We start from the raw sequence: 20,943 nt of genomic DNA on the forward strand, positions 1-20,943 counted from the left end.
TCTCCTTTTTCCTTTCCTGTCCCGCTTCTCTTCTGGGAAGAAGAGGGGAGCAAATGCCACTCTCCCCCTTGTGACAAGTTACTTTTTCAAGTGGCTGGGATTCAGCATCTCCAGCACATCCCTCTCAAAGCTTCCTGTCAGCACTATAAGTTCTCATCCTTCCTGCCTTTGTTGGCTCCTGGAAGCACTTCTACCTTTCTAATCTGAGGACCTTCTGTCACTGCTGGCCAAGCCTTGGGAGTTAATAATTACAAAGACTAATTACTTCTAGTGCTGCTCTGCAGAGCTGAAGATCTTTCACCTCCTCCCAAAAGTTCCCTGAAGATAGCAAAGGTTGCAGCCAGAGACACAAACATCCCAGACACTCCATTCTCAGCCTTCAGAGCATGGGCTGGGCCTGTGCTGTCCCTGTGGGTCCCAGCCATGAGGCAGGGCAGGACTGGAGGTGGCATGGACACCCAGGAGATGCTGGGACAGAGAATTGCTCCCTTTGTATTATCCACACCAAATTCCTGCAGTGGACACGAGGATCACCATGTCTGACTCTCCTGGCATTGGGTCTGTCCCAGAGGCAGAGGATCGACAAGCTGAGAGCAGGGAGGGAGCTGTTGCTGTGTGTGAAGGCTCCAAAGGCATACGGCAGCTTGGAGGAAAGCCTAGGGCAATGGAAAGGTAGGATGTGATGGGAAATGTTCTTTGAGGGCAGGAGCAGTTTTTGTTTCAAAATTCCAATGCTGTCAGTCCACAGGTGGAAATGGGATCCATTTGGGACAGAGGTGACAGCAGGAGTGGTTTGCTTGGGGAGCCCAGTTAGGTTTTGTTGGGTTTGTTGGGTTCTGAGCCCAGTGCTCCCCTCGAAGTACAGAAACCCTGGACAATCAGCAGCCTTTTTTCCCCCAGCCAGATTTTCCCCCATCCTTCCATTTTCCTGCATTTACATCCCAGGTTTTCCCTCTGTATCGGCTTTGTGTGGCGCTGTTTAGGTAGCGGGGGGCTACAGGGAAGCAGAGATCCACCTGCAGCCCATGGAGGAGCCCACGCTGGAGCAGAGGCATGCCCGAAGGAGGCTGTGACCCCACAGGGAGCCTGTGCCGGAGCAGGGTCCTGGCAGGGCATGTGGAGAGAGGAGCCCCCGCTGGAACTGCCTGGTCCTGAAGGACTGACCCCGTGGAAGGGATCTACGCTGGGGCAGTGCAGGAAGAACTCCTTGGAGAAGGAGGATTTCTCCCGTGGGAGGAACCCCACGCTGGAGCAGGGGCGGAGCGTGAGGCATCCATCCTCCTCTTGAGGAAGAAGGAGCAGTAAAGGCAGCAGCCCCCATTCCCCATCCCGCAGTCGGGAAGGAGGCGCAGGAAGCCAGGAGCATTTCCGAGCCGGGGACGAACAGCGGAGCGGAGGGACGGTTGTTGGACATTTCCTTTTACCTCCTCACCGCCCCGCGCTGAGTTGCTGGGTGACAAACCCCGCTAATTCCCGGCTCCAGGCGGCTGTGCCGGTGTCCGCAGAGCGGCCCCGGGGCCCGGCGGCGCTCAGGACGCAGCCGCGCCCGCATCACGTGGGCGGCGGGGCCGCGGCTGCTCGGGCTCCGCTCCGGCTCCCCCGGGCACGGATCCCTCCGGGCACGGCTGCTGCTCCGCTTCTGCCTCCTCCGGGCACGGCTCCCGCTTCTCCGGCCGGGTCTCCCCTTCTCGCTCCGGAGTCTCCTCCGGACACAGCTCCGGCTTCTCCCTCGGGCACGGCTCCCGCTCCCGGTGCAGCTGCCCCGGCCATGGGGGTGGCGGCGGGCGCGCCTCCGCCGTGAGCCGCATCAGCAGCAGCAGCGGGACCCAGCGATGTTGCGGGGGTAGGTGCGGGTCTGGACGGGGAAGGAGTGGCGGAAGGAGTGTGCCGGGGCTCTGTGTCTCCGTAGAATCCTGGAGCGGTTTGTGTTGGAAGGGCTCTTAAAGTTCATCTTCTGCTGCCGCGGGCAGGGACGCCTTCCACTAGACTGGGTTGCTCCAAGCCTTGTCCAGCCTGGCGTGGACATTTCCAGGGATGGGGCAACTATGGTTTCTCTGGGAAGTCCATTCCATCACCCTCACAGGGAAGAAGTTGCATGGAAGCCAAGTAAGGAGATGGAATAGGGAGGCAGCAGCATCCCCAGACACGGGACTTTGCGTTTCATTCCCGAGGCAAAGACAAGAAACACCAATGTGTGTTCTTCTACAATATAATGGCATAAAAATACAATAAATCACTGCCAGATGCTTTGCCAAACACTCGAGGGATGATGCTGAGCACACATAGGGTGATGAGCCACTCTGGGCTGATGCTGGTCTATGGCGGTGCAGGTCAGGCATCCATCCCGGTGGGGATGGAAAAGTCAGTCCCCGCTCCCAAACCTGCGGGTGAGGGTTGAACCTGGAGACAGCCAGAGGCTGCTTGCAGGGGAAACAGCCCCGTCAGATTAGCGCTGCAGGAAACATGTGGGGCCCGCTGGAAAAAGTGCAGATCTTGCACATTTTTTTGCTTTTTCTACAGAAACCAACTGTAGAAGGTTGTGGGGTGTTGGGGATTTTTTTTGTTTGTTTGTTTGTTTGCATTTCTTGTGTCAGTGCATGACACTTAGGATATGATCCATTTTTCCTGGAAAGGCAGCTGGCTGCCAGTCAGCAAGAGAGGGAGTGTTTGTGGTGGTCCTTTGGTCTGTGGGATTGGATTTCAGAGCCCCACCTGGACACTGAACAGAATCCAGAGCATAGCCAAAGCTTCCATAGGGATTCCGTTTGCACAGCATGGAGAAAGAATGAGCTATTCCATCATAGATGATTTTCCAGGATATGTTTTTGGCATTACAGAGTGTGGGTGGGATTGTTTAATTCCTCCATATCCTCCAGTTTTCTTTCGTAGTGTGTGGAAATACGCTGAAATATCTGTCTCCTGAGGCAACTTTCAGCTGAGAATTAGAGAGTCATAAAGGAACAACATTATTTTTTCTTCCTGTGGGTTAGATTAAGTGTATTTGTATCAGTAGTCTGGTGAAATGTTCCTTTTCCTTGCTGCTTCTTTTATTTATTATTTTTATGCTCTGTGCTCTGGTTTCTTTGCTCCTTTTTGATGTGATTTCTTCCCAGTGTTCAGAGAGTTCTTCATGTGTGCTTTTCCACGTGATACCTGAACTGATTTAGCTGGGAGCTGCTGCTTTGTTCCCTCTTTGGAAGGTGGCTGTGGACAGCTGTGGGTCTTGGACAGCTTGGGGGCACAGAAAGGGAGAAATTAGAGTGGAAAAGATGATAGGACACTCTGGGACTGAGGAGATAAGCTCAGCCTGTGTGGACTCAGAGTAAGGGGAAGGAGCTTGGCCTGGCTGGAATGCAGGAGAGGAAGACACTGAGATGGGGCAAAGGGAAGAGGAAAAAGTGAACCCGAGCAAAAAGAGGTGATGGCTGCTGGGCAGGAGGAGGTGGTGGGCAAGGAGCAGTGTCCAGGAGAGTGGGAGGAGGTGCACAAAGAGAAGGTCACCAGAGCTCAGCCAGGGCTTGTGAGCCAGAGATAAGGAGCAGCAGGTTAATCTGCGGGGCAGTGTGTGTGTGTCTGGGTAGGATAGAAAACTTCCACGTGGGGAAGGCTTGGACATGCTGCCCCTGCCTTCAAATGGACGGAGATTCCATGGGGAGACTTCAGTGAGGAAGAGGAGAAATGCAAACACTGCAGTGACAACAGTGCCCTGCATGCAGGCACTCAAATGATGTTTTCCATTCCTAAAGCTTCTCCAGCATCTCTGTTAATTTGGGAGTTGACAGAGGCCTACTGAACACGGGGGTGCAGTTGTCCCAGGTGACTCTTCTGGTTTCTTCTTTCTAGGATATCTCTGCTTGCTGGCCACTGGAACTAAAAAATAGGGCTTTGACCCAGCTTGAGGAAAATAGACTGGTTTAGACAGCTCTGTGGAGGATTTCAGTGGGAAATAGGTGGTAAAATAGGTTAAAATCTGTTAAAAATAGATCTTTTTTTTCCTTCTGAAGTAGGTGCAGGGGGTAGAGGAGGGCTGGATTGGGCAGCAGAGGGGATTGGGGTCTTTATAATAGAAATGGGAAAGCTGTATTCCTTTTTACTACTTCAGTAGGGCAGTCTGACCTTAGGTCTACTGGGTGTGTCCTAGAATCCTAAAAATCCATCTGCAGGGTGTTTCTCTTGGACAACAGGTGAGAATGGGATCCCTGGAGGAGCTGTCCTTAATTCTTCTGCCTCATCCTGAGTTAATAAGGACTGCCAAAAGAGTAAAGCACTTCCATAGGGATGCAGGGCAAAGGAACAGGTGCAGCTGTTGCTGCCCAAATTCTTCTCCATCACCCTCCATGCCTCATTCCCACTGCCCGTGCCTGGGGCTGGATGTGTTGTGAGTGTTGGAGGAAGGCTCTGGATCACCCCCACACTCATTTTCCCTGTGCTGTTACGCCACAGCCAGGTCAGTTTTGAGGAAGAGAGCCAGAATTCACCCTCTGTGGGACACTGGAAGCCCTTGATGCCATCCAAAGGTGACAAGGAGGAGCCAGGCAGTGGAAGCCAGGATGCTGGAGGGGTGCATGAACCCCAGTCCACGGAGCAGCTCAACGTGTCCCGGCTGCGCAGCTCCTCAGTGGAGATCCGGGAAAAGGGCTCTGAGTTCCTGAGAGATGAGCTGCACAAGGCACAGAAGGTGAGCCCTGGAACTCCTGGGGAGGGTGGCACACCTTGGAGCAGGGGGGCTTTCCTGGAGGTGGTGACAGGAATCTTGGGTCAGGGATCAGGTGCTGGGATGGAGAGGAAGGGCTGTGTTTGACAAGCTCGGGCAGGGCATTCCTATCCCTCTCCATTTCCTCTACAGGAGCTGAAGCTCAAGGACAAAGAATGTGAGAGATTGTCAAAAGTCAGGGAACAGCTGGAGCAGGAACTGGAGGAGTTAACAGCCAGCCTGTTTGAGGTACCACCTTCTTCCTATTCCCATCATTTCTTAAGCTAAGCTTACATCCAGCTCCTTTAAGACAGGCTTTCTCTGGACTTCCAGCCATCTCCTCCCACAATTTCCTCCTCTCCCCTGTTGTACTTTCCTATTTGGAGAAGCAGAGCTGGCCAGTGCTGCAGGTGGAGCCTTTACCTGGATTTCTTTTCCCTTCTAGCAGCTGCAGGGTGGCATAAAGAGCACAGTAGTTATGGCTCCAAAATGTGGGAGTTCCTGGAGCTGGAGCCAAGCACAGCTCCCTGTCCCTCTCCATGCCCGCTCTGTAGTCTGGGCAGCTGCTGTGTAATAGAAATGATTCCCTGGCTCATCTCAGCCCTTGCTGGGGGTAGGACCATGCTGAATGTCCTCATCCACCCAGCTTCAGTGAGTGTCTAGAAGGCCTATTGGTTTGATTTTGTTTAGGTGGGGGTTTTTTGTTGTAATGTGATTCTTGCCAAGCTATATCCTGGCAAAATCCCATTCACCAGGAGCTCTAATGTCTGGATCTGTCTGGATAATGAGGAAAGCCAAACCCCATCTGTGCCTTTGAAACACAGAGCTGTGAAAGCCAAGGGAGCACCCGCCTCCCAAAATTTTGGCTGCCTGAGCACAGGGTGATCTTGTAGATCATGTAGCCAAGGGCTGTCCCATTCCCTTCCTTTCTTTGGTGGCCTTGGCCAGATGCTGCTTCCAGATTTCAGGGAGGGCCCAGCTGGGCTTCATCCTGCTCCCCTCTTCCTGTGGGAGAAGCTTCTAAGCCAGTTTCCACATTTGGTCCCCACCTGAGCTCCAGGTCCTGCTGTGTCACAGCCATGCCTGGGGCACTGGGGACCAGCTGCTCTGAAAGGGAAGTGGGAGCAAAGTGCAATAACAAGGCAGGCAAGAGCAATGCCCTCACCAAGATGTGAAGCAGCGAGTCTGGATTGGGATCAAAGCCACAGGCAGCAGTCAGGGTCAGGAATCAGTGCAGGGATCACCCAGCAAGGCTGCAGTGGCTGCAGGAACCAGGCTGAGGTGAGGTTGGAGTGGCAGAGCTGTTGGAATAGGGGCAGGCACAGCTGTGGTGTGAACAGGGGGGTTCTAATGTTAAAGCAGTTCTCAAGGGTAAAGAAAGGCAGATCCTTGCTTCTGGCATTCTTCTCAGCAAGCCCTATCCGTGAGAGATGACCTTGGCTAGCTAAACTCCTTAACTTGGCCAGCTACACTCCTGGAAAGGGGATGCACTCCAGGCTCTGGTACTGGGAGCCTTCTCTGGGAAATCCTGAGGAAGGCTCTTCACAGCTGAGGAACAAACCCCCTGGATGTGGCAGGGATGTCTGTCCCCTTGCCTGGAACACCTGATGTGGCAGATCTGTGACCTGCCTTGTTGGCTGTGTGGGGTGCAGTGGGTGGATTAAAACTCTCTCTGGTGCAGGAAGCCCACAAGATGGTGAGAGAAGCCAACACCAAACAGGCTGCGGCAGAGAAACAGCTCAGGGAGGCCCGGGGCAAGGTGAGTGGGTGACTTCATTTTTGAGGGTGATGTGGTGGCATCTCTGCCCAGCCTGGCCACAGGGCTGTTTGATGGCTAAGCAGAGTGAAGTGCAGCTCCATCTCTCTGAGATGCTCTGGTCCCTTTCCAGCAGACACTTGAGTGAGAGGGAAAAGGCCTCACAGACATCCTTGCAGTCTCCTGTTGATCCAATTCTCATTTGGAAAATGGATCCAGAGAAAAAATTAGTTTAATTGTCACTGCTCGGGGATGGAAGGATAGAGGAGGGACCTGGGGAGTTGGAATTTCCTGACAGGGCTGCACCACAGGCCTGCTCAAATGGCTCCATCTTGAGGAGAGAGAAATTTCTTCAGAGTTACTGGTTCTGAAAAGAGCCTGGGGCAGAAGGGGTAGATTCCCAAACAGCTGCTGTTTAAAATTCTGAATTATGGTGGCACTGGGAGGATGGGAAGAGGCTTCGTGGCTGGGCTTGTAGCTGCTTCCCTGTGGTTTCAATGTTCAATGGGGTGCAGCAAACTGGAGTCCAGCAGGTGCTGAGGTGACTCTTGCTTGTGTCCCCAGATTGACATGCTGCAGGCAGAGGTGACAGCCCTGAAGACGCTGGTGATCACATCCACGCCCTCCTCCCCCAACCGGGAGCTGCACCCTCAGCTGCAGACCCCTTCCAGGGCTGGCTTCAGGAAGGGCCACGGGCGGAACAAGAGCACCAGCAGTGCCATGGTGTCAGCTGCCAGCCACAACGTGGCTCCAGAGCCTGTCAGCCGGGAATGCAAAGAGGTGGGGCAGAGACATTGGCTGCATCCGCTTCTGGGAGCTCCAAGCTCGAGCTCCCCACAGAGCTCTGTGGTCTCACTGAGCAGCTGTTTGTGCCTTGTTCCCTAAATTTGTGCTGAGGCAGGTGCCAGAGGGTTTCTTTTTGTGGGGATTTTCTCTTTGTCGGGACAGGAAGCAGCTGAGGGATCACTGAGGGGCAAATCCAAGGGGGTGCCAGCACTGTGAGCGGATATCAAAAGCTGCTGAGCAGAAGCCAGTTCCACTGGACAGATGCGGACACAGCTGTCCTGGGAAGCAAATAGGAGGCACTTGGTCAGGAAAAATGAAACTGAAGAAGAATGTGGTGGGGGAATATGTCTCACTAGTGATTTTTTTGGAAACTGCAGCCTGTGTCATGAGGAATTGTTGCAGGAACACAAAAGCTTGTTAAAGATTTTTATCTGCCATTTCTTCATGGAGGCAACTTTCACAGGGTGCAGATTTCCTGAGGTTTCAAATTTCAGGGCTCAGCCTCCAGAGTGCCCAGTGTTATGTATCAAAAATGGGATTTTTTTTGCCCCTCAGAATCCTTATGTGAGACATGATAAAAGGGAACCTGGCATTCAGAGAGTTGGTGCTCTGTGAGAAAGATCTTAATTTGAGCCTAAAAATGGTTCCCCTTTTTGCACCTCAAGCTGAAGTCTAAAGATGTGGCCTGAGGCCCTGTACTGCCATGAGGACGATGCTCAGTTCCTGCAGGGGTGGACTTGAGCCTTTCTCTGTATCTCATGTTTTTTACTTCCCTCTTTGCCTGTCTCTCTAAACCTCTTCCTTCACTGTCTGTCTCTCCCTCTGCCCTCCAAGTCTGGTTTCCCTGCTCTCCTCTCCCTGCTCCTTTGCATCCTCCCTGGGAAGGCTATCCATATCACCTATGAGCCAGGCTGGCAGGCCTTGGGAGCAGATGCTTCCTCCTCCTCCTCACAGCAGGTAACCAACCTCTGGGAACGGGTGGGACCCACCTGCCTCTCACAGTTCCAGCCTTTCATTTCCAGCTTCCTTTTATGCTAATCTCCATTTATTTTCTTTCATTTTGTTTTTCTCCATTTTTTTCCCCATATTGTGGCTCTGAAGCTGTTGCTGGTCCCACATGAGCAGTCTCCATGGCACAGAGGGGATGTGCTGGAATCTGGACTTTTCCAGCTGTGTTCACTCATGTTCTTTGTGTTGCTCAGCTTATTTTTATTTTTCCTTTCAGAAGCTTTTGTTGGGCTTATAGGAGCTGCTCTGTCAGTCATGTTGGTACTTTGCCCAGTGATCCATCTGGGATTTAAATGCCAGATCCCACAGAGTTTCTTATTGCTCCTCAGCTGCTCCCACCATTCCTGCCATGGGTTGAGCATGCACTTCATCAATTCAGTGGTTGTGTGGTGGCTTTCCTGCAGCCACAGGAAGAAGGAAAAGCCACCTGGTGGAAAATGGGATAGAGAGGTGCCTGCAGGCTTCTGGCACACACAGCCCAGGCTGGCTGTGCCACTCTGACACAGAACTGCTGCTGGGTGGGAAACGAGAGATCCTTGGAGCAGCTTCCCTCAGATACTTCAGTGATGTCTGAGCCTCTCCAGATGCCAGAACAGATGTTTCATGAGTTTCCTGCATAGTAACAGGTACCTTCTGATATGGCATTCCTCCCTCTTCCCTCTCCCCTTGGACATTCACTGCAGGTCGACTCCATTTTGTTTGCCGAGTTCCAGGCCTGGAAGGAATCTCCAACTTTGGAGAAATCTTGCTCCTTCCTGGACAGAATTTACCGAGAAGATGTAGGACCTTGTCTGGACTTCACCAAGCAGGAGGTGAGTGCTGGAAAAGCAGGAGCAGCTGGCAGCTCTGGAGTGTTACCTTCCTGGAATTCATCCCTCTCTCCCTTGTTTTGCTGCAGCTGTCAGAGCTGGTGCGAGTGGCTGTGGAGCAGAACACCCTCACGATCGAGCCAGTGGCTTCCCAGACTGTCCCTGTGGGCAAGGTGGCAACAGAAGAGTGTGGCGGCCCCAAGTAAGGACTGTGTCTCTCTGCCTTGTCCCCTCCTTGCTGCTGGTTTGTCCCCTGTCATGGAGTGGTGTGACAGCAGCCTGGGGCCACCTCACACTAGCAGGAGTGATGTGATATTCCAAACAAAGAGGAGGGGTTTTATTCAGATATTAAGTATTTTCTTATCTTCCAAGGTGTCCCTGTGATAGAAGGGATGTGCAGTTTTCCTACCACTCTCCTGCAAGTTATTCCCCAAACAAACCCATCCTTGTGTTTATCCTTATCAGTTTCCTTTTGATTTTTTAATAATACTTTTTTTGTCTTTGCAGTGGCTTCTGGTCACAAATCCTAACATAAGTGAAATATTTATTGTTCAGCCAGTGATCAAAGGTCTCTGAAGCATTAACAAGTCACTGACTCAGCGCCATGTGGCAGCTTGGAGGCTTTTGCTGAGCTGACCTAACTCTTTAACCCTGTTTAAGTTCCACCCAGGCAGGGTGAGAAGGAGCTCTTTTGCAATAAAAGACCCAAAAGGACTTTGTTCTCTTTTTTCCCAGATGCAAAACACTGATTTTTAAGGCAATTTTGGTTAGTTTAGTTGAGATACCTGTGGTTTTACACTAAGTGGAACCAATCAAGTCAGAGTCACTCTTTTCCAGGATGTTGCAATGCTCAAATATGTGACTCCTTACAGGTATCTTGTTTACCAAGTTTTTGGTCATCCTGCACCTCCTGGGAATTTCATCTCCTCAAGTTGTGTTAGTACCTGGTCAATGATTACTTCTCCTTGCATCAGGACACTTGGAACCCGTGCTTCCACTCTTGGCTAATGTTTGCCTTGGGAGCAGTGGAAAACAAGCCCAGGGACAAGCTCAGGAGCTCTCTGAGACATTTTCTCCCTTCTTCTCTCACCGCCTGTGGCTCCCCAGAGAAGTTTTTTTTGGCAGTTTGGGAGTGATGTTCCTCTTCCTACTGAGTCCCTGAGGAACATGGTGATAACTGTGCACTAGAAAATTCTGCTTTATTGCTTAAAGTGGTGATGGGATAATCTGCCTTGCACATAGCAGGAGAAAAGGGTAAGAAAATAAAGGAATGCTGCACCCCTTGCTGTTGATCGTTTGGAAAAAGCTGTTTTCACCACCAAGCTCCTTTCTTGTCTGCCCAAGGAGGGGTTGGCTTGTTTTGAGTTCTTGGTATGTGCAAATCCTGCTCAAGTGCTGGATTTACCTGTTTTGAGGCCAGCTTTAGTGCCCAGCCAATGGATTTACATCTCACCCAGGAAAGCTGATACACCTGCCCTGGAACATGGGGGAATATGTGTAGACACCAGAGGACATTGGTTGTGCTCTGCTCCAGCCTCACCCCTTTAATATTTCCTGTGGTTTCCTCTGGGGCTGTGTGTCAGGGAAAAGGTGCTTTCACCTAAAGTCTCCTAAACTTTATATTTATGGAATATTTCCAGGAGCAAAAGAATATCAGCCAAGGGTTTGTTTGGTTTTTTTTTCCTTCTTCACGATGCCTAACCCAGGAGTGGCTTCTGACCTCTCACTTCCATCTCCCCAGGTGGCTGAATTGCTGGATCTGTGCTGTGCCACTGGATTGCTGAAGTGCTTTTCCCTTTTCCTGCAGGAAATGTGCTCTGAGTGGCCTCCCCAGGACCTGCAAGCACCGGATCATGCTGGGGGATTCTGGGAGCTACTACTACATTTCCCCTTACTGCAGGGCCAGGGTGAGTCCTTCACCTCCCCAGCGTGCTTTGACCTTCCAGAATTATTTCATGCCCTGTAGTGGATGAGTTCCTGAGGGTCAGCCCTGGAACTGAGGAAAAACTGTGGGATTTGAGGTTGTTCCTGAGGTTGAGTTGGCTTAGTTGATGATGATTAGGGGGCAGATCCAGCTCTTCCTTCTGCTTTCAGATAACCTTCATTGTGTTCACTTTCCATGATTTCTTTCAGTACAGAGCTCTGATTGTTTGGCTTAATTGTTATTATTTAATTCCCTTTTGTAAAACACAATAATTTTCTGCTCTTTAGAGGCTGTTGCTGTTCCAGTCAGATCTGTGCCTGGCTGTGGGAACAAACTGTCCTTTCTATGGAGGGGAGGGAGAAGGTGGATCATTTGTTAATGTTGCTGTTGAAGCTCTTGTTCAGTGGAGTATTTTAGAAGTTAATTCTTTCCTGAGTCCTGAGCTGCATTTTTGAAGAGCTGATCCCACAAAAAGTTGGGTTTTGTGCACAGGTTTGACTAATTTTCATTACTTGCACCAAAGTAATGTCTCAAATCTTTGTTCCTTTTTTTTTCCCTCTTTCCCTCTGTCATGCAGATCACAGCAGTGTGCAACTTCTTCACCTACATCCGTTATATCCAGCAAGGCCTGGTGAGGCAGGATGGTAAGAGCTGGCTCCAGTGGAGGCAGACTGGGAGGAATTGGGAGGAGCTGTTTGGAGTGACAGGAGTGGGGCCAGCTGGGGGTGTCTGTGAGAAGCAGATAAAAGACAAAAGAAAGCATGAGGGGAGGAGTGGAGTGTCTGTTCCTTGCTTATCATCTTCCTGGGAGCTTTGCTCTGGGGTGGAGCTGGTAAGGGGTGACCTGGTGGGCCTGTCCTGCTTGCCTCCCCTCTGGGAGTGCTGGGAGCACAGCAGAGCAGGAGCTGGTGGCCAGCTGTGCCCTCCTTACCGATTTTTTGGTGTTTTTTTCCCCTTCTCTGCCCCTGTTGTGCTTTGCAGTGGAGCCAATGTACTGGGAGGTCATGCGGCTCCGGAGGGAGATGTCTCTGGCCAAACTTGGATTTTATCCCAGCGAGATGTAAGCAGAGCCCTGAGCCTGGAAGGAAACTGCTCCTGGAGGAAGGGCTTGGAGTGCAGTGCCTGTCCTGCTCCCTCCCACCTTCCCTCTGCCTGGAGCAAGGAGCAAGAGGGACAAGTCCCACCTTCAGCTGTCCCACTCCTCCAAGTGTGACTGGAATGCAGCTGCCACGCTGCCCCTGGAGCTGGGCTGGCCCTGGCTGCTCCAGGAATGGCCATCCATGGACTCTGGAGTTTCCTATATGTCGTGTATATCCATGTTTTTTTTAAATCTTTTGTTTTTATATGCAGCCTGCTTTGGCATAACCCAAGGCCAGGCCTGTGCAGGGTGGGAATTCTGGACCTTCCTTGTGAGCCAGCCTGTCAGGACAGATGCTGGCTGTCTGTTCCACTTGTTTATTTGGGATGGAGGGTGCTGTCCCCAAAGTCCTGCTGACCACAGCAGCCCTGAAAATGCCAGCAGAGCACAATAATTTTGAACAGTTTGTTTCCAAGTACTTCCTTGTTCCTTTTCAAGGAGCCTGCGAGAGAAGCTTGTTGCCAGCAGAGTCACAAAGAGGGATTTGTTCCTGGTTTTAGCTGGATGTTTGGCACTGGGTTGTGCAGGCTGGGGAATGGCTGGAGCTGTGCACCTGGGGCCTCCAGCAGAAGAAAGGGAGCAGGGAAATTCCCTAACTCCCAGCTGGCTGCAGGATTTTTTTCCCCCTGGACTAAGGAATCTGCTGCAGTTGTCAGAGGCAGATGCAGGACCCTATGACAGTCCCTTATGTGAAGTCCCCCATGATGCTCCTAAACACAAACCTCACCCACAAACAAGTCCTGGAGCTGTTCCTGCTCTTGAGGGAGCTTTGGGCAGTCCTGTTCCCACTCTTCAGGCAGAACCCACGTTCCCAGGTTGGGTTCTTGGTGTCTCCAGGAGGAGCGTGCCCAGGCTGGGCAGTCCCAAAGCCCAGAGATTCCTTCCCAGTGTTACACCAGACCTGGAGATGCCTGTCCACTGGGAATCACAACTTTTCCTGGGCTGCTATTCCCTGGCGAGGGAATCTGAGACCTCTTTGTGTGCACATGAAGGATGTGACCGAGGTTCCTGCCTGCCCCAAAATGTGCTGGGAGGGAGGGATGTCACTGGAGCTGTAGGAATGCACAGGCCTGACACATCCTGAACTCAGACCCAGGTTTATTAAAGCCATGACAGTATTTTGTAGCTAATTTAGCCTTTTTTTAAAATGAAAAATTATCTGGAATCAGCTCAACCACAAGTTTTCATTTGTGACAGGGTTGTCACCCTGTCCCTCTGCCACCCTCAGCAAGCTGGTGCCCATCCTCAGCTCCATAATTCCATCCTCTCCTGGAGGATGTTACAGTAGGAACTCAATTTTTCTTCCACTGAGCTGCTGGGTTTTGTCTACGGGAGAGAGAAATAACACAGCTTTGATTTCCCCAGCTGTGGATTTCATCTCAGGTGAATTCCACCCCTGGAATTTCTCCCTGCATCTCTTCCCCCTGTCCTTTTGATCTCTCCCTGTCTTCCTGTGCCATGAGCTGCTACACTGCACAAAATTTGCAGCACTGGGAATGAGATGATTTCTCTGAGTAGGAGGTCTTTTCGTTTGTGGGGTATTTTTCCCCCTTGGTGTCATGTTGAAAAGCACTTTGAGACAGAAGGAGCTGGAGCAATGCCTTGTTTGAGGTTGTCTTGCATTTCAAGTGAAGCAGAGAGAACAATTGGTGAAGGAAAATGAAGTCACTCCATTGGCCACGGGATGGTTGCACCCTGCTCTTTCATAAAGGAAGATAAACATTTGCTATTAACCTCTACAAGCCTGGTTGGAACTGGAGGATTGGGGTGCTTGGGGTGCAAGAGAAAAGCCTACAGGATGGGGTTTGGGATGCTTTTATTCCTCAGAGCAGGTACCTGTTCTTCCTGAGGGAAACTGAGACTTCTCCTGCTCGGTTGTGTCTCCTTTAATTTGCTGGCTTGAAGCACTGCACGAGTGCTGGGTAATTGGAGGATCTTCTTCCTTCCTCTTTCCTGATCAGTCCCCTCCTTCTCTCAGCAGGCAGAGGTTTTGGGTTGCTCTGGTTTCACGAAGACCACTTGCTCTCCTCCCTGCTCAGCTCTGCACATTAACGTGGAAGATCTCCTCATCCCCTCTGGGAGATGACAGTGGGAGAGCTGTGCACAGAAAGGGATTTAATTTCATTTTCTATTAAAAAACACGCATCTAGTTGTGCAGCACAGTCAGGCAGCCACGAGAGGGCACAGACAGCCCAGGCAGGGACTGTCCTCCCTCGCTCATTCCCTCCCTGTCTTCCCTGGGAGAATGGAGCATCTCCAGGTCCCACCTGCTTCTGACCATCCCTGCAGCCTCTCAACAGGAAAACATTCCTGCAGCTTCCCTCCGCTGCTGGGAAAGGGAATTGGGCAGCAGGAGAGTGGAAAGGAAGGATTTGGATTTCTGTAAGGGATGGTCAGGTGAGAGACTGGAAATGCTTTGCTGTGACTGGGTGTTTCAGTGTAATGTCAGCAGGGATTGCTGTCAGAAACTTCCCTGTGACATTGGCTCCTAAACTTCTAATGTCTGAGAAGACATCATATCCCCTCTTCCCAACTTTTTCCACCAGAACTTTCCTGCTGTTTTTCCCCTCATAAATAAACCAGAGTTTAAGTAGAGTTTCTGGGTCCTCTGGTACCTCCTGCAATCTTCCTTGCATCTGTTTGCCCCCACAAAGGGTCTGCCAGCCTGTCCAAAATAAAGAGCTTTAAAGGGGTGGGAGTTCAAAAATCTGCTTTAATAGATGTGCTTGACTTGCTTGATTTTGTTTTCAACCCCGTTTCTCTCGAGTTTGGGAGAGAAAAGGGGATATAGGGATATTTGAGTGATGGTGGACGTTAGTGTTGTGCACAATGAAGTGCTTTTAACCATTTGGATATTAGTATTTGAGAAACTGGGACCAGAGAGATTTGGTTGCTCCTGGCAGTTCCCTGTGTCTGCTGGCTGTGTCCTTTCTCTGCCTGTGGAATTACTCCAGGTTTGCTCAGGGCTGTAAATCAGGCTGTCTTTGCACAACTGGTCAGGCTGTCCCCACATGCCCACAGAGATGGATGGTTCCTGTTCCCAGAAAACAACGAATTAAAGGTTGGGTTTTTTTTAATTATTATTATTGACTAGATGCAATCAAGGAAAAGAGAGAAGATAAGCAGCTGGCCTCAGGAAGGTCAGGACTTTCCAGGATTTCCTGACCTTCCTATAGGATGAATCCATCAAAGCAGTGAGGATCCCTGCAGAACAGGCAACACTGGGCCAGCCATGGGGAAATTCCAGTAATTTCAGACATTCAGGGAATGTGACCCTGCAAGGAAAAAGTCTGATGTCCTGGCACAGCTCTCAGTGTGCACGTGGCACCCAGGGCTGGGGCTGGCCAGCTCTGCCAAGGCAACCTGTTCTTAATAGGAGCAAATCCCTGTGGTGCCACCAGAGCTGGGAGCCAAGAGGTTGGATTTGCTGTTTATCATGTCAATATTCTCATGTTTGTGCAAGGCTCACTGGGCTGAGCTGGAAGGTTGACCTTAGCCAGGCTGAGAAGGCAGCTGGACTTTGTGCTGGTTTATGTAACTTCCAGAGAATGTTTGACCTCCTTTGGGAGTAGATTAGGAGGGAAAGGGAACATAGAGAAAATGAGACTTGGCCTAGTTGGGGGCTGGATGTGAGGGCAAGAAGGGAAAATGGCTTTGGAGTGGCCTTAGGATGAAGGAGGGTGGATTTGGATGAGATATTGGGAAGAAATCCTTCCCTGTTAGGGTGCTGAGCCCCTGGCACAGGGTGCCCAGAGAAGCTGTTGCTGCCCCTGGGTCCTTGAAAGTGTTTCAGGCTGGGTTGGATGGAGCTTGGAGCAACCTGGGATAGTGCAAGGCACTATGGCAGGGGTTCAGAGTGAAATGAGTTTTGAGATCCCTTCCAACCCAAACCATTCTGGGATTCTGTGATAAATCCAAGCTGCCAGTGGTTTCCTGACTCAGGAGGTGAGATAGCACTGGCTGGAATGATGGAGCACAGGGACAACAGGGAAAGTCTAGGAAGGAAAAGGTACTCCTCAGGTTTTGTTTGGCTTAATCTTGAAATTATTCCCCTTGTAGGAGAAAACAGCTGCACAGGGAAAGCTGAGTGAGTCACTGGTACAAATCCAGTTACTTACAAGTGACTCCGGTGATGGAAAAGCCATTTGTGCAGGAGTAGAAGTCCCAAAACAGCTCCCCATGGGACTGTGCCAGAGAGGGGAGCTGGGAGAAGGAAGCTGAAGGTGGAGGTGTTCCCCAGCAAGCTTTGCAGTGCAAACCCCAGCACTCAGTCCTGTGCTGCTCACAGAGTTTCCAGGGATGTCCGTGTGGGCACAAAGAACATCCTGAGCTTTTAATTCTGCTAATGCTTCCAGTTTCTGCTCCCTCTCTGGTTCTGGGGCTGCAGGCTCCCCTCTGGCAGATGTAGCCACAGGATTGGCTCAAGGACAGCTCCTTGCCCTTAATTCCCCTGGCTCACTGTGCTAATTCTGCTGTGTTAATCACCTTAGGGCCAATTTAAGGTGCTTCACCCCAGTGGACACTTAGGTGGGTCACATCTCAGTAGCACCTTTGCTCTTTCTGCATCAGCACCTGGATAAAGGTGACTTGTCCCTTGCCTTTGGTGGCCTTCACCTCTGTCAGGCTACCAGTGCCATCTGGCAAAACCAGGAAAAGGGAGGGAAGCACCAACCTAACTTCCTATCAAACTGAGGGCAGTGATAAATAATGTCTCAGGGGAGCTGGAGCAGTGTCTGATGATCCCATGGTGCCATTGGGCAGAGGAAGTTTTGCAACAACCCCAAAATCTTGGCAGTTCTGGCAGATATTAGTCCTTAATAGGAGAGGGAAACTGGGTTCCAAATCTGATTCATTTCACATTGGAATGATGTTTTTGCGGAGAAGACCTCGTGGGCTGTGTTTGAGTAGTGCCTGAACAAACTGAGTTGGGAAATCCCAAAACCACATTTTTCTGTTGTCAGCACTTGGGCATCGCTACTTTCTTCTCACTGTGCTGGTGTTAAAAGCCTGGCTTTACACATTCAAAATACACAAATGGCCTGAGTCCCCAAAGCCTCTCTCTTACTGCAGCATGTGGGACTCATCTCTGTCCCAACACCACCACATCCAGGAGAGCTTCTCTGAAACCATTTACAAAATATTTCAGAAGAGACCTTAAAAACTGTTCCTCTGTTTGGAGAGAGATTGCAGAAAGGAAATTGCTTCTTAATCCGTCCTCTGCTCTGTGTTTGATTCATTTGTGCATCATGGAGCAGAGCAAGCTTATAATCTCTTTGCTTTTAATTCTGTATTTATTTTCTGCAGACAGAAACCTTTTCAGGGAATGGTTTGGGCTGGAAGGGATCTCTAAAGGTCATCCAGCTTTAGACTTGCCCAGAAGCTCCTGCTGCACCATTCAAGCCCAGACACTCTGTTACTGTGGGGCTGTTGATTTTCTGCAGGGATGTGGAAGGAGTCATGGTGCTGGAATGCTGCTGGAACACTGTGGCTTCACCATTCCTTGCCCTCTAGTGCTGTTGGATTCCGTTTCACTCACATACCTTCACCAAATCAGGTGTTCAGTTTTAGCACTCAGTGAGCTTCAGCACAACAGGGAGACAAGAATGAGCAAGGCACGGAATTGGCAGCAGCGCTTTGATTTCTGTTCACACTTTATTTCCCCCTCCCCAGGGTGGTGGTGAAGCACAGGCTGTGCTGCTTTGCTCCATTTGGAGTTGTGAGCGTGGCCTAAAGGTTTGTGGACTTGCAAAGGATGATAATTTCAACTCTGAGCGAGTTACCTGGAGATGCCAGACCAGGAACTGGCTCCAGCTGAGAAACCAACAGCATCTTCATCTCAGAATCCAAACTTCCAGGTTTTATCAGGCATCTGTAAGCAATAAGGGAACAAAACACACAGAGAAAAGCGATAAGGGAAAAAGCACACAGAGAAAGTGCAATATGGCTCCTATATTTTATAAAAAAAAACAACCACTGCTTAATGAAGGCCAGGCTAATTGAGGCCAATTAAATTAATCAGCCAAGTGAACCAGCCACACCCATTCCAAGGAGGATCGGTGCAATCACAGGCAATTACTGTGATTAATCCTCTCATTGTCATCCCCACAGCCAGCACCTGGCCAAGAAGTTGGGGAGTTACCTAACTGTGCTCAGGAGGATGCTGCAGGTGAAGGTGGTGCTTCCAGGTGAGGATCCTTCTTCTTGGCCTTTTCCCACTCTTTTGTCAAATTTCTCCTGAGCCTCCCTTGACCTGAGCAGCCTGGGCTTGACCTTCAAACCTCAGTGGTTGGCAGAAGGTGGAAAAGCTCTGACACAGGATATTTTAGAACACATCATCATTCACCCCAGTGAAGCTTATCTCTGTGGGGGGTAAATAACACCTCTATTTTCATTTTACATTTTTATTTATTTATATAACTTATACTTATTTTATGATATTTTACTTTCTGTGGGACACTGATTCATCTTCCATCTCCATCTGGAATTCTGGTTTATTCCCTTCATACTCTTTACAACATAGTTTCCAAATGGATAATAAGTCTGTGGCTGAAATGTGAACGGAATATTCACCTTACAGCAGCTCCAACAGTGCCTTGTTCTGTAGAATCCCCAGGAGAGAAGGATGCTGTAGGGAGGACTCAATAGGGAAGTGCTTCTATCTGATATTTGGGGAATTTAGGCTAATTTTTCAATAAAATATATATGATAACATGGTATAACCCAGCATGAACACTAGAAAAATAATTGAGGGTTTTTCAGAGGCTGAGCTTGCTGTTGCTTTTGGGTGGATTTTTTATTGTTGTTCTTTTTTAACAGAGTTTGAAAAACCTGTTGCAAGAAGGAAGCTCACAAATGTGGCTGCTCCATCCCTGAAAGTGTTCAAGGGCAGCTTGGAGGGGATAAAAACTGTACATCTGAACACCATGAAGCTGTTTCTCCCCATGCTGATGCAACACACAAATTATATAATGAAGAAGTTTCCTGAAACCTCTAGAACTGGGCTCCTGCAAAGTAAGTAAAACGTGATGTTTTTCAAAAAGCAATATTGTTCGTGGATGAGGCTATCGATTTGTAACAGTTAATTTTTGTGTAAGAGCCCCCTGTGTTTGCATTAGGGGAACCTGTTTATTCTGGGATGAAATGAAAGCCCTAAAAACGGGGTCATTTTCTGTTTTGAGTTCTGTGACACCTCGTGGCACCTGCTTTTGGGCAGGATGAGTTTGCCTATGGAGCAATTCCTGTGGACTCTGGCAAGCTCCAGTGTTGGTTTTAGGGGGCAGATAAGGATAATCTGGCCATCACTTTGTCTCCTGACCCTGAGGCTGGCAGCCTGTGAGTTTCCTTTTTCTGCCCCTCCACCTGATTGGACAGGTTTCAATGGGTTCATTTGGCAGAACCAGCTCTGTTAAAGGTTTTGGGCTGACCTCAAGACAGTTTTGACCTAAAAATCCACTGCTGGTGTCAACCCAAAACCCACCAAAGCATCAGATGGAGCTGTGGGTTGGAAAAGCTGCTGCAAGGTGCTCACCACACCCCAGAATGAGCCATAAATGGGCACAAAATGAACTTTAAGAAAATTGTAAAATGTTTCTATGAAGTTTTCACAACAATTTTGTTCTCAGCTGCCTCCTCAGACAGGCTGGAGGCTGAGTTTGAGTAGCCAGGCAAATCTTTGACAGGAATATCTCCTTTCCTTTGGTGTTTGTTCCTAGGATGAGAGGAAGCAGCAGCATTGATCCTGAGATTGTGAAGGCTAATAAAGAAATCCATATGTGCTATTAAAGTCAATGGTATCAAAGTCATTCCACTAATTTTATTCTGTGAAGTGGAAAAAGGACTTTCCACACTCACTGGGTAACAGCTCCTCCATAAAAAGCCCCAGGAAAACCAAGGGAAGCCATAATAAGCAAGTCCAGGTCCTTTTTTAGTTTGCTTCCACAGTGTTCTTGGCTCGGGATCTGCTTTTGAATTGCTAAAAATAAAAAAAAAAAAAACAAAAAAAACCAACCCAAAAATACTACCAAAAACCAGTTACAAAGCTAAATCTGAAATTGGAGCTTGAATCACCCCTTATGTCAAATCCTACCCTGATTCTTTACAATTCTGAATTTGAACGTGCTTTTGATCTCAGAGCAAAACCTGGATGGTGACATTCCCACCCTAGAAATGTCCTGACTTGCTTAGTTGGCATCTCCATGCCACCTGTTTGTGAGTTTGTATGGGAGAAGGCACTCCAAGAGGGAACAAATCCCCTGAGCACCACTGACTCTGGAAAAAAACACATAAAGCATTTGTATGGTTGACAAACAGTTATGATTTTATTGAGTGGTAGAATACACAAGAAAAAAAAATGTTCTTTTTGAGTTACTGGAAATTTTAATATTTTTTTTTTCAAGAATTAAAAAAAACCCAGGAGCTGTCCTATAAGGAATGTGGGTTTGCTGTTTTAACATTGGAAATGTTAGGGCTTTGTTAGGAAGGCTTTCTTGGGAAAGCATCTACTGAGGAAAAGGATGTCTTTGCCCTAATGAAGACCTCAAATCCAGCCAGAGAGCTCAGCCCCTGCAGCAGGGAATGATGGTGCCTGGACACGGGTCCTGATGAGCCTCCCAAGCCCTATTTCAGTGAGTAGTTGGGATCTAGACTCCTCAAATCCATGCTTGGAGGGAGAACTCCAAGGAAAGTCCCTTAATTCCTACTGTGTCTCTCCCTGGAAACTGGGGGCAGTGAGTCCCTGCTTCCAGAGCTGTGGGAGGGGGGCTCAGTGTGAGATCCAGCTCACTCTGAGGTGCCTATGGATGTCACCAGTCCCTGCCACCCCCTCTGAGC

At 49.7% G+C, this 20,943-nt stretch overlaps 1 protein-coding gene across 5 annotated transcripts; it reads left to right on the forward strand.

Moving 5' to 3' along the window:
• Positions 1-313: 313 nt before the first annotated feature.
• On the forward strand, positions 314-20,122 carry RAB3IL1 (RAB3A interacting protein like 1). 5 transcript variants are annotated; one of them, XR_014590264.1, is made up of 13 exons: positions 314-672; positions 4,444-4,678; positions 4,847-4,942; positions 6,375-6,452; positions 7,014-7,229; positions 8,927-9,055; positions 9,142-9,254; positions 10,860-10,959; positions 11,554-11,620; positions 11,958-14,511; positions 18,223-18,299; positions 18,931-19,125; positions 19,827-20,122. XR_014590264.1 is itself a non-coding variant. In XM_083862690.1 (10 exons), exons 1-10 carry the CDS (start codon positions 536-538, stop codon positions 12,038-12,040), a joined length of 1,254 nt encoding a protein of 417 aa, XP_083718816.1. In that variant the 5' UTR covers positions 314-535; the 3' UTR covers positions 12,041-14,675. The 5 variants fall into 5 exon arrangements, 1 of the variants encoding a protein (XP_083718816.1); XR_014590266.1 differs by lacking the exon at positions 314-672 and adding an exon at positions 1,597-1,843; XR_014590267.1 differs by lacking the exon at positions 314-672 and adding an exon at positions 1,856-3,816.
• The last annotated feature ends 821 nt before the right edge of the window (positions 20,123-20,943 follow it).

The sequence above is a fragment of the Zosterops lateralis genome (genome assembly GCF_965231275.1).
Source record: "Zosterops lateralis genome assembly, chromosome: 6".
NCBI classification, from domain to species: Eukaryota; Metazoa; Chordata; class Aves; order Passeriformes; family Zosteropidae; genus Zosterops; species Zosterops lateralis.

Coding starts and splice junctions, on each gene's coding strand:
- RAB3IL1 (XM_083862690.1), top strand. CDS start 536: ATGTCTGACTCTCCTGGCATTGGGTCTGTCCCAGAGGCAGAGGATCGA. Junction 4,943..6,374: donor TAACAGCCAGCCTGTTTGAG/GTACCACCTTCT, acceptor TCTCTGGTGCAG/GAAGCCCACAAGATGGTGAG. Junction 11,621..11,957: donor AGGCCTGGTGAGGCAGGATG/GTAAGAGCTGGC, acceptor TGTGCTTTGCAG/TGGAGCCAATGTACTGGGAG.